The sequence below is a fragment of the Rhinolophus sinicus genome, chromosome 1 (genome assembly GCF_057876585.1).
Source record: "Rhinolophus sinicus isolate RSI-liver-muscle chromosome 1, RSI-T2T, whole genome shotgun sequence".
In the NCBI taxonomy this organism is placed as follows: Eukaryota; Metazoa; Chordata; class Mammalia; order Chiroptera; family Rhinolophidae; genus Rhinolophus; species Rhinolophus sinicus.
Window position 1 is genome coordinate 124,753,802 of NC_142501.1, and position 12,433 is coordinate 124,766,234.

General features: G+C 42.9%; 1 protein-coding gene across 29 annotated transcripts in view; it reads left to right on the top strand.

The window, feature by feature from the left end:
- Positions 1-12,433, top strand: part of KIAA1217 (KIAA1217 ortholog) — a 753,165-nt gene that overhangs the window by 679,051 nt on the left and 61,681 nt on the right. For 28 of the 29 annotated variants that reach the window (XM_074324916.2, XM_088789215.1, XM_088789195.1 and 25 more), the window contains one exon: positions 7,873-8,705. In XM_074324916.2, the coding sequence (XP_074181017.2) occupies positions 7,873-8,705 (833 nt within the window). Of the gene's footprint in view, positions 1-2,048; positions 2,362-7,872; positions 8,706-12,433 lie in introns of those variants that run through there. The other variant, XM_019754191.3, reaches the window with a different exon arrangement.

Consider the following 12,433-nt stretch of genomic DNA (forward strand, 5'->3'; position numbering starts at 1 on the left):
AGCCTGGTCCTGTGTAGCACCAGGATATTGCTTTAGGAAACCTGCTTATCTGGGTCCTCAGGCAGCACGTAGGATACCGAACGCCTCCTCTCTCTCAGGTGAGCTGCGTGCTTCTTGCTAGAGAGCGTTTAACTCATCCTGATTCACCTCAGGATTGGGCCAGCTTTCAAACTGCTCTGGTAATGACGGAGCCACACGTGCACTCTCCCGACGGTGCCCTGGAGCATTTTGAAAGTGAAAGGAAATTGCTCTGCACCCACCTGACAGGAAGGAAGAGATGGGAGAGGTAAACTAGACCTTCTCTCACCTTGCACTCACCAACTGACATGGTGACAAACAGGGTTAACAGAAGCCACCTGTCTCTAAAATTTAGCTGACCTGGACTAATGTGTTGAGCGTGGCGTGATTCACTTAGCCCAACAGCCGTGAGTGCTGAGCGCTTTTGTTTTCTGGGGAGGGGACCATGATCCAGGCACTTCACATTCGCTCCCTCTTATAGGCAGTCCTGCATGTATAAACAGTGGGTAAATGAGTACAAGAGCCCTGATGGTCAGGATGTCTTACACCGTAAAGCAGGGTCTTCGGGGATGTGGTATAGGTGGAATCGTGGCTTAACCGGACAAGGGAGACCAGCCCCAGCCTCCCCCTTCCTGGAAAGCACACGTTTGATTGAAGAAACAAAACCTGCCAAATGTCTACCAGATGCGTCCAGGGCTGATAGAGTGTCCTTCCCATACTCTGGTAAAAAATAACAAACTCCTGCTGATTAGATTAAAAATCAAAACAAGGGTTTTCACATTCCTTCTTCTCTTTTCCGACCTCTTAGGTGGCATCTGTTACAACCACTTCATCCAAATATTGTTTCTAATGAGACATCTTAGGAGGGTGGCGATGTCATGTGCTCCGTTTTCTCCCTCCTTTAATAACCACAAAGCGTCCTGGTGGCAGTAAACAGTTTTTTGAGGAAGCCTGCAATGCTGACTGAAATTGAACTTGAGAGACGTCATGGAATTCTTTTGGTCAGCAAGAGCAACCTCTAAAAGCCTTGAAATGTTTGAAAAATGCGCAGGCTGCACAGAGTGTGGTCATGGGGTGTGGCCTGAGGCCAGTGAAGCTTCCAGCCCTGCATGTTGAGTGACTTTTCAGTGGATTCCCACTAGCATAGCTTTCCGTTCCACTCAGTCCCCGAGGGGTTCAGAAAGCATGGCAGTGACTAAACAGAGCCTACCTGCAAGCTAAGGAAATGCTTTCTTTCTCGCTCACCTTTTGTTAGCGATGTGTTAATACCTGTTTTCCACTGAGCACTGCACAAGCCACTTCTTGTTGGGAACTTACACTGTTCACCTGGAAGAGAATAGCGGCCTTGACAGGGGTTGCCCACAGGGGTCTCTGAAGAAGCGCCCTGGACCTCTCCTCTTGTCTCATTGAGAGTGGGGCAGAAAGACTCTGGTTTCCTTTCTCGAATCCCCTCTCTGCTTAAGCATTGGCGGGTCCTCTCTGCCATTCCCTCTACTTTCAGGTATGTTTTCCAGAATGATTGCAGTTGCTTACCTGGCACTGCGTAGGTCTGATTAATGGCTGCTACTCCAAGGGGAGCATGGTAAAACCAGGCTGGTTAGTAAATAGACACACAACCTCCCAACTCATGTTTTCCCTCCGGTGTCATAAACCAGGAGAAGAGGCTCATGTTTCCTTCAGTTACCCATCCACAGACTTCAGAAGTCTGGCAGCAGAGTGGGTGTGGGGTGCTGGTCTATGTAGGTTTTCCTAGCAGTACCCTCCCTTCACACAACACGGATCTGAGAGTTGGTCCTGGGGGTAATGAGCGTGTTGGGTTTTCTGATGGTTTCTCTGCTGGTGGCTGGTTTTAATGATCCTGTTTGCCTTAGTAAATCTATTTTGTAATATTTCCTTCATTGTTAATCCATTTGCCTAGTGCTCTCAGAGTTCGTTCGTTGGTTTGTGTTTTCCGTGTAAGCAATTGTTAAAGGACTGAGTCACCGTGCAGTAGCCTGTGGTTGGATATGGGCTGAGGTTATTCAGTGACTAATTTCCATGGGGAGGAGAAAGTGGCTTATCATAGGGAGGACGACGTTTTATCCATGCCTGCCTGTGGCAGCTTCGCTCAGAAGACCCGGTAGAACAGAATGGTCTTTGCTGGCTGTGAACACTCAAGCTGGGGAACGTTTCACGATCTGTGTCCTTTGTGACTTCTTCTCTGAAGAGAAAACTGTCTAAAATATCCAAATGTGAAACTGAGGATTTAGATGAAGCCAGCAAACAAAGGAATCGCGTAATTGGGAACTGAGCCAATGTTCTTTCTCACGGCGTTAGTTATACAGGTGATTTCCTTAAGAAAAAGTAAGTGGCTTTAATTCTTTGAGGGTAAAAGAGTCTCATAAGAATTCTTTTCATTTTTGTCCTGTTACGTCATTGTGTGGTTTGATTGAGTGGGATGTTTACAAATTCTAGACTTGGAAGGGTGGGGTTTGAAATACAATAAACTGTACATAATATTCCCTTTCTGCAAAGATACATATATTTTAAATACTCCACAACGAGCTATGATTATATGAGACAGTTTCCCAAAATGATTTGAAATATACAATTTTATGCTGGATATATTTCCAGAAGCAATTTAAAGATTTTTGCCCCTATGTTCAAGAAACTCATCCTCCATTCAGGAAAGTTTTCCATGACTAATATTTGATTTAACTTACGGTGTTTGGGGAAAATAAAATATAGATATATGTTAGGATTTCTAACTCACACGTTAGACAATTCATTTAAAACAGCCCCAGATTTTTTTCTGGTCTTGAGGAAGTTCGTGCCAAAGAGCTCAGGCTCTTTGAGCTGTGAGCTGTGGGCAGTGGCAGCTGCCGCAGCTGGGGCTATGGTGCCGGGCTCTGGAAGAACTGTGCTGTTTACAGGAACTGGAACGACTCAGCCCAGAGACAGAGGTGGTTTGGGCAGCAGTGCAAAGAGGGAGAGACCATGCCCAGCAGAGCAGAGGAACGGTAGAGAGCACTTTTGTTCCTACACTGCCAGTGTACGGAGGCGGAGAAAAGGACATTTGCTTTGTCTGGGCCGAGGTGCAGGCAAACATATACCTGAGTGTGCTCTGGGAAGGTGTCAAAAGAACCTTTACTTTTGTGTTTCGGTCATCTCTTCCTTGATGTAGAATGAAATTCTTTGAAGCGCACAGAAAGACATTACTGTTGAAATTTTCTGGGGCAAGTGTCAAGGATATAACGTATCCAGATACATTTAACTTACTAAGGGACATGAGATGATAGAAAAGTTTGGTGGCACCAGAGAGATTCGTGGGAAAATAAGGGACTCAGGTACATTAAGGTGAATAGCAACTGTGTGTGTGTGTGTGTGTGTGTGTGTGTGTGTGTGTGTGTGTTGCTTATTTATTTTACCTTTAAAGTTTAATATAATTTTGTTCTAAATAGTCTGATTTTTGAGTACTAGTACAGAAAAATCCAGTATGTACTTCATGTCATTTCTTCATTCATTAGCCAAAAAAGAGTTAAAAAACAAAATTGTGTAGGTGCCTGATTCTAGAAAGATATCTCCACAGAAAAAACACTAACATAAAAGGCTGGGATTTTTTTTTTTTAACTATGAATTATGGAACCTTAATCATCATCCTGGTTCAGTTAGTCAGACAATGAGTATCTCCTGGAGTATATAAAGTCGGCTTTTTATTAGAATAGCAAATGGTCTCCGTGGGAGATCACACTGAAGACTTAAAAAAGATTCTCTCTTCTCATCTCTGCATCCGTACCCTCCACCTCGTCCTAAGAGTGAGTTGTCTTTGGTATTAATAGATCCATATCCTTTTCTGTATGAACCCAAGTTATCTAATTTTAAGGATTCATTCTAGTTGCAGGTTTAAAACATTTTCTCACTACATGACGGGCACTTCGTGTCATTCTCTTCTTGGGCTCTATGTAGAGCCAAATGAGTGTTCTTTTTAGAACTCAGTCTTGGAAAGTCAGTCATAGCTTGGCAGACCAACATAAGAACTCTGCCAAAGGCTTCCAACCTCTAGGTCACCTGTACTGATGGAGACATTCAACCTTAGGTTACCTGTTCTGTCATAGCTGAATGCTTGTATTCACTTCCACTGTGGAGAACTCGGGTGGACAGTGATTCTTTCAGTGACCCTGTTGGAGGATGGCAAGATTATTTTGAAGTAGACAATGCAGGGGTGATACACAGCATTACCTTCAAGTTCAGGATGCTGATTATTTCTGTCTGGGATCTATCTATCTTGGCTGAGGTCCCATTCTGGTTGGTTGGTTGGTTGGTACCCATGTGATTCTGGCTACTGGATGTTAACTGTTTTGACTAATCACCCACATTCCCCATATGAATACACAGCATATCAGAATTATGATTAATTAATTGTTATATTTCTTTCTGAATTCATGTACACGACATCAAGAAAGTCAAATGAGACTATTTTCCAACAAATATTTTTTTGCGTGTTTCATTTTAAAAATTAGTTAAATAATGTACCTAACCATTTCTTTTCATATCACCAAACATGTTTTTAACACACCTATGCAGGAAAAAGTAAATAAAAAATAAAAATACCTATGCAGGCACCCTGTTGTTTTAAAAGAAATTTACTCAACTTTTCATGAATTAAAATTAGTTTTACATTTTCCTTTCATTAATTTTATCCTTCTAGAAAGTTCTGTACTCCTCAGAATCTTGAGATTTCTTTACTCTCTTGCCAGAAAAGGCAGGGTAGTGTGTGCTGTGTGTTAAATGGGGTCAGGATCCCCCAAATCAAGATGTATTCTGAAGCCAGATAAAGAAGGAAAAGAACAGGGGATAGTGACTAACCCAGTTAGAATTTTTATTCATCCTAAGTGTGCTCTAGACATTTGAGGCCTCATCTTTAATTTTTGGAATTAATAATGACAATAGTACCTACCATTTATTGTGCCCGAATCACCTTGAACACCGTGCTTCACTTTATACAGTGTCATGTTTGGATCAATATGATAAATTCATCTTTACATCCATTTGGGTTGATTATTGCATTGTGCGGTCTGATTACGTGGGGAATTTGGCCAGATACACCCTGCAGCATGAGCCATTCTTTTCATTGAGCCCTGCCTTGTGGAAAACAGGGTGGGAGAGGTATTTATAGGAGATCTGTGTTGATCTGCTATAAAACTTCTGTCACGTGGCTGCTCCATCCATTCTGGAATGAGAATTGGGTACATTATCACACAGTGATAATATCACGCCTTGGTCTAAGGGCCTGAACACCTGAGTCATGAGGGTGTCAAAAGAGTGAGCAGAGAGAGACAGGGCTGGGCTGGGCCAAGGGGAGCAGATGCACCTGGGGCCCAGCTTTGAGCCTCAGCCTCAGTTTAGGTCCACAAGGGCTGGGAAATGGGGAGAGAGTCCACGGGTTGAAGCAACAGCTTGAGGATATCACAAGTTTGGTTTAGAGGGGAAGAACAGAGGACTTGTTGTGGTGGGAGGGGTGGGAGGGTAGTGGAGATAAAGTTGTAATTATGAGTGAGGATCCTGCATGCTTTGGGGTTCCCAGAAGCAGCCGGGAAGCAGCCGGCCCCCTAAGGGGGCTGAGAAGCCAATTCAGTGGTGCTCACATAAGGTACTCTCAAAGGGCTCCTTGTGGTTGCTACAAATTTGCACCTTGCTTGCATTTTTTATTGGTCAATCCACCATAATATGTAAAACTCCTGAGTCAGGGATTCTGCACTTTTAGGGCTTTTCAGAGACACGGTAAGGAAGCTGGGCTTTGCTGGTTCTTTCCCTGAATTCTCATCCAGGAGCTGTATGCAAGAATGGACCCTCTCCAGGGTGGGAATTGGCGGCTTATTAGAGCAGTGTCCTAAAATAACGCCTGGTTCTTAGCAACTACTTCGTAAATGTTGTTTACTAAATGAATGAATTTATAAGCTAAGGAATTGGTATGTATTCATGCATTGGGCTCTGTTTCATTTTCAACCTTCTTCTGTTGCCTCTACTTTTTCTTCTCTTCCTCCATCACCCATACTACGGGTCTCTCAGCTGCTCCGGTTGGTTCTTGTCCATTTGAACCCACCTCCTCTCTCCTCATCCCCCACCTACCCCCTAACCATTTAGTCCTCCTTGCCTGTCACATCTCCCCAGAAGTCTGGATGGGAGTGTGGGCTCCTGTAACAGCACAAATAGGATTTGAGAGGTGCCAAACCTGTCTGTCCCTTCCCTCCTAATTCCCCATTTGGAGAATCTCAGTGAGCATCACCCTCCTGGGCTTTGACCAAAACAAAAAGGATCATATGCCCATATGCTAAAATAATTTGTGTTTTTTATTCTGCCCCTTGCTAAATAGAGCAGTTTATATGAAAAGTAGTTTCCCCTTTCCCCATTAACATGGTTCCTTTTTTGTTGAGATACAATTGACGTATATCATGATTTTAGTTTCAGATGGATGTAATTAATGATTCTCTATACCATGAAATGAACACCACACTGTCTAGTTAACATCCATCACCATACATCGTTACAATCTTTCTTTCTTGTGATGAGAACTTTAAAAAGCTACTCTCTTAACAACTTTCAAATATACAGCACAGCATCATTAACTGTAGTCACCATGCTGTACATTACACCCCGATGACTTAATTTTATTTATTATTATTATAACTGCAAGTCACATCTTTTGACCACCTTCACCCACCACCCACCTCCTGTCTCTGGCAAGCAGTGTCTGTGATTCGTCAGTCATTGATTCTTCAGTCATTGTTTCTTCTAAAGGAGGGCTAATGAAAGACCCTGCGGGAGTCCCCACTCTCCTGAACTGATGGTAATGACACAGCCCAGAAGTCACTGCTGCCTGGACGAAAGGTGCCACACTTAGGACGGCTGACTCCAGCAGGTTCCTTGTCATCACGTGGCAGCCCCAGGGCATGTCGTGTTAGGATTGTTTCTCCCCACCATGCCTGGGTTCTTTCCCCTCTTCTCTCCTTTGCCCTCTACACTGTGAGTTTTGCCTCCAGTCGCACTCTAATCTCCTGGATCATTATTTCCTCCCAACCTCTCAGAGCTGGTTTTCTCACAGTTCAAGTATGGAGATGGTGAACAGTTCAGGTATGGAGATGGTGAACTTTCTGTTGGAAAGTGAAACTTTCCACATGTATCTTCTTTCTCACTGGCCATGTCCCTAGATTGTACCAGCTTGGGAAGATGGGAAAGATGCTTACTGTTTTTTAGGGTTAATACTAGAAAATGTGTCCTGGACAAGTTTTAGAAAACTTAATTTTAGCACTTTTAATGTCTTAGACACTCATTTATTAAGTGTCTCTAAGTGTGACCTCAAAATTTAAACTACTGTTTCCCCTCAAACCCCACAATGTTGTGTTCTATATCAAGTACGTTTGTTTCCTGTGGCTGCTGTAACAAATGATCACAAGTTTAGTGGCTTAAAACACCACAAATGCAACATTTTACAGTTGTGGAGAGCCAAAGTCCAGGATGGGTTTCACAGGCCAGTATCAAGGTGTTGGCAGCCCCATACTTCCTGTAGGAAAGAACCCATTCCCTCGCCTTTTCCAGCTCCTGGGCACTGCTGTGTTCCTTGGTTCATGGCCCTCTCCTCCATCTTCAAAGGCAGTGGCATAGCATCTTCCAGTGTCTCTCTCTGGCCCTACTTCTGTCATCATGTCTCCTTCCCTGACTCTGACCTCCTGCCTTTCTCTTGCACATATCACAGGGAGTAGGGTGTGGGCTCTTGAAGAGGCCGTTATTCAGACAGGCCCCCTCCCACTGTCACACTGAGACCTCTGAAAACATGAATATCAGAGTAGATTTTCTAATTCCTTGTTTCATTTTCAGATGCAGAGAGAAATTATTTATGCAAGAGGAGATGGCCCAGGGGCCTCCCGACCTGGATCTACAGTTCATCCACCCCATGTCATTCCAAATTCTCCACCGTCCACTCCTGTGCCCCATTCCATGCCTCCATCCCCATCCAGAATTCCTTATGGGGGCACCCGCCCCATGGTTGTTCCGGGCAACGCCACCATCCCCAGGGACAGACTCTCTAGCCTGCCAGTGTCCAGATCCATCTCACCCAGCCCAAGCGCCATTTTGGAAAGAAGAGACGTAAAGCCAGATGAAGACATGAGTGGCAAGAACATTGCCATGTACCGCAATGAGGGTTTCTATGCTGATCCTTACCTGTATCATGAGGGACGGATGAGCATAGCTTCTTCTCACGGGGGGCACCCACTGGATGTCCCTGATCACATCATCGCATATCACCGCACAGCGATTCGGTCAGCGAGTGCTTACTGCAGCCCTTCTTTGCAAGCAGAAATGCACATGGAGCAGTCACTGTATAGACAGAAGTCAAGGAAATATCCAGATAGCCACTTGCCTACTCTGGGCTCCAAAACGCCCCCCGCCTCTCCTCACCGAGTCAGTGACATGAGAATGGTGGACATGCACCCACACCATAACGCCCATGGGCCCCCTCACACCTTGCAGCCAGACCGGGCCTCGCCTAGCCGCCAGGCCTTCAAAAAGGAGCCGGGCACCTTGGTGTATATTGAAAAGCCACGGACCACTCCAGGATTATCCGGCATTGTGGACCTTGGCCCTCCTTTAGTGGAGAAGCAAATGTTTGCTTACAGCACCGCTACGATACCCAAAGACAGAGAGACCAGGTAAGGTGGTGAGGGTGGCCAAGGGTGGTGTGTGGTTGGGGGCTGCTTTTCAGAGGTCAAACCAAGAGAACAGATGTTGGCTGAGCACCAGCCTCAGCCCGCGTGCCCTGCGATGCTGCAGAGGGCACAGAGTAGGATCAAAGGCCATCCTTGTTCATAGTTTCTAAATCAGTGGGTGTCAAGTGTGGCAGACCCATGGCCAAGCTAAAGGAGGGTAGACACACCACGAGTGGTCAGTGCAGACCTCCCGAATGTCGGTCAAACTGTGTCATCATTCGTGTACATCTGAATAATTCGGAAGAAGATTGTGATTAGCAGAAACCATTCAGACAAATAAATCAAGAGCTCGTCGTAATTGACCTGCCACTGAAAAGGAGTGAGGGGTTCAAGTTTTAACTGTGTGAAATGACAGTTTGTGTTTTTCCTTGTGCGGTGAAATTTTTTCTTATCTGGTTTGGAGAAATGAAAAGAATATGTTACTGGCTGTCATCAAAGGTGATAAAGCAAGAATTTGCATAAAATAGGATGGTTTAGATTTAATACTCATTCCGGAGTAGTACTGAGATCAACAAAAACGTTCTAGTGAATGACACACTCGCGCATTTTAATTTCTTTTTTAGAATACATATTTGTATAATTTATCAGTCCAGAAGCTTTCTACTACATCTTAAAAACCCCCCAAAGTTCACATAGTAATAGAAAAGCTAATTTTGATCGAGGGCCTGAGAATTGGTTAAAGGAAGTCAACATAATAATTTTAATCATAAAAATCTGTCAAAGAAATTGAGTCCCAAAGTGGTTAAGCCTTTTACCGGTTGTCCTATTCATTCAAAAAGGGTGCGAAAAGTAAGATCCAGATATTTACTCGTACTTTACAAGAACCAGTGGTCCCTGCTCTTCACTAAAAGTAGTAATATCACTATTACATAACCTTATAAAAAGGAGGCCAAAATTGTGAATGGAATGTGAATTGTCTATCTTACTTTCTCAAACACAAATCAGAAAGTCCTGTCCTTACTAGCAGAATTTTACCGTGAAAGGGCTGTCTCTCCTTATCTATTCAGTCACAGCAGAAAGATTCTAGGAGGTTGGAAAGAGAATGAACACGGAAGTTTGGAGAGCATCAATGCACCAACAAATTCTAATCCTCTCACACAAATTAAAAAAACAAACAAGCAAACCCATCAACGGTGACTGCCTTGATTATGTAGGACTAAGAAAAGGGACACTTCGTGTGACCACAGACGTTCAGCTGAGGAATGTGGAATAAACACTGAGGCTTATTGGAAAAGAGCAATGTCACAACAACAGGGACATCTTCCAAGATATGCCTTAAGGCTCAGAAGCTTGTGCCCTGTGCTTTGAAAACACGGTAACGCGTCCTTGGTGGTGGGCCCGTGAAGGGATGGTCAGGAAATGTGAGTCACTGAGAGGATGGGACCTGGAGTCCTAAGAAGTTAGTACAGGAAACAATAAAAACTATCCAACTCCAGGATATATAATGTTGAGAGCCAGAGTCCATCCTTCCCACCACTCCCACCCACCCCGTGCTGACCCCACCTTGCGGGTAGAAGGGGACTGAGAACTTGATTCTTCTGTGGATCCTCTTAAGCTGTTTCCACCTTGCTGGGCTGTAGGCACTTTCTGGCCAATGATGGTGTCCGACTTCTTCCCCAGCATCTAGTTCAGTGTCGTACATGCAGTCACCACACGTGTATAACTTAATGAACATCACTGAACCCAGGCTTTTACAGCATTTGATTATGGAAGGGAAAAAAAGGAAGGAACCCTCTGCTGATATGTGGAAACTTCTCTGTATTAGATCAAAAGCTTGAAGAACTTTAGCCGTAAGTAGTCTTGGTGTTCCTTCTGGGCCTCAGCTGCCTCTTTAGATTTCTATGTCACCAACGCTCAGAAAGGGTCTGTGGATTTCTGTTTTACATGTTACAGACCCTTTTTAGAACATCCAAATTATCTTATTTCCAGAATACTAAGTATTAGAAAAATTGACTAAAAAGATCAGTGCTCACCTAAAATACGCTGTCATTATCACTACCATTTTCTGACTTATGATTGTAGTTATGAATATAATTTTACACTTTTGCATGTTTTCATTCCCTAAAATGTGAAAGAGCAGAGGAAGAATTTTGTCTCACATCTCAGCCAGGTGATTCCTCACCTGTTAATCAGCTTATCTTTCCAAAGGGTGGAAATGGAATGCTTGTATATACATGAGCAGGCTAGAATCCCTTCTCCTGTAACCCCTCCCACCCCACCCCACCCCACACACACACAGTTCAACATTTAGAGTCCCTATTTGTGAAACACCTAAACATCCCCATTAACTCAACCCAGGCACATGACAAAAAATGAGTATAGAATGATTCTCTAGTAAAAAGAACTTGAGTCTGGAAATTTTTGCTGTAAGTACTATTATAAGAAGAAAACTGATGGTAGCTATGATTTATTGAGAGCCTTTTATAGGCCAAACACTGTGTTAAGTAGTTTCCATACATCCTAGGATGTAATCGTCATGAAGACCCATTGAAGTATGTTCTATAATCATCCCAATTTTACAGGTGTAGAAACTGACCTCAGAGAGGTTAAGTAACTTACCCAAGGTCACAAAGCCAGTAAGTGGCATAGAATGTCCAAGTCCATTAAAGAATTCATGCTTTTTACCACTGTACAATATTCTGCCTGGAGAGTGAGAACTATGATCCCCAACTTCACCCAGCAAAGGCATGAATTCAGGTGTGAATTCTGAGCATTTCAACCAGGATTTTTCAAAAATTGTTTCGACACTAAATGCTAAATAACTGTTCCTAAAGGATATTTACAATCATAAACATGATAGAATTTGCATAATTATGCTGCTAAATATATACAAGCATTTAAATATAACTGCCCTCGCTAATACATTAGTGTAATTATGCAGAAATAGGGAAAGCATGAAGAAAACATTCTTGTTAAATGCTATTTTCAAAAAATAAATGTGAGTACTATGTCAAAGAAAAAATTTAAAAACAAGAACACAAAAACAATTACTGAAACACAAAACTATAGTCCATTGTTTCACATATACCATGATGTTGTTTTAGATACATTTAATCTGTGTAAGTATTTTTAAAGAGTCATTCAACCCCTAAAAGTCTAACTTCACGAGTACAGGGTCCTATAAAGTGCCAAACCAATCTCTGTTGCAGTTTCATGATATTAAAAAGCAAATAAATCTGAGAGTGCTTTTTACATAAAATTCTCAAGTGAAATTTTACATCTCAGATATGAAGCTACAAAAACACAGGAGGGAGACTGAGAAATCTGTAGCGATGCTTTCTTCTGGGAATGGCTGGGTTCAGATGCTGTTCAGAAGAGCACTTCTGTGAAAGAGCCCACATAACTGCAGGATGTTTGAAATCAGAGAAAAATCCTTTCCTATCTGTACTCAGGAAATTTCTGATGGTAGCTTTTTTTTTGGTTTGTTTGTTTTTTTGAGAGAACGTGATTTTATAACAGCTCCATTGACTTGAAAATAAGTTAATTTCATCTTGATTCTTATATTTAGTCATATGCCTTGATTTAATGAATACGACATTTTTTTTTCTTATAAAAGTGCTTCCACAAAGCATCTAGTGATGACAAATTATGTACAAAAGATCTGGGGGAAAGTACTGTATGTAGAAGCACATATATAATGGTAGGGCTCTCCTCCCAAAATGGCCATGGAC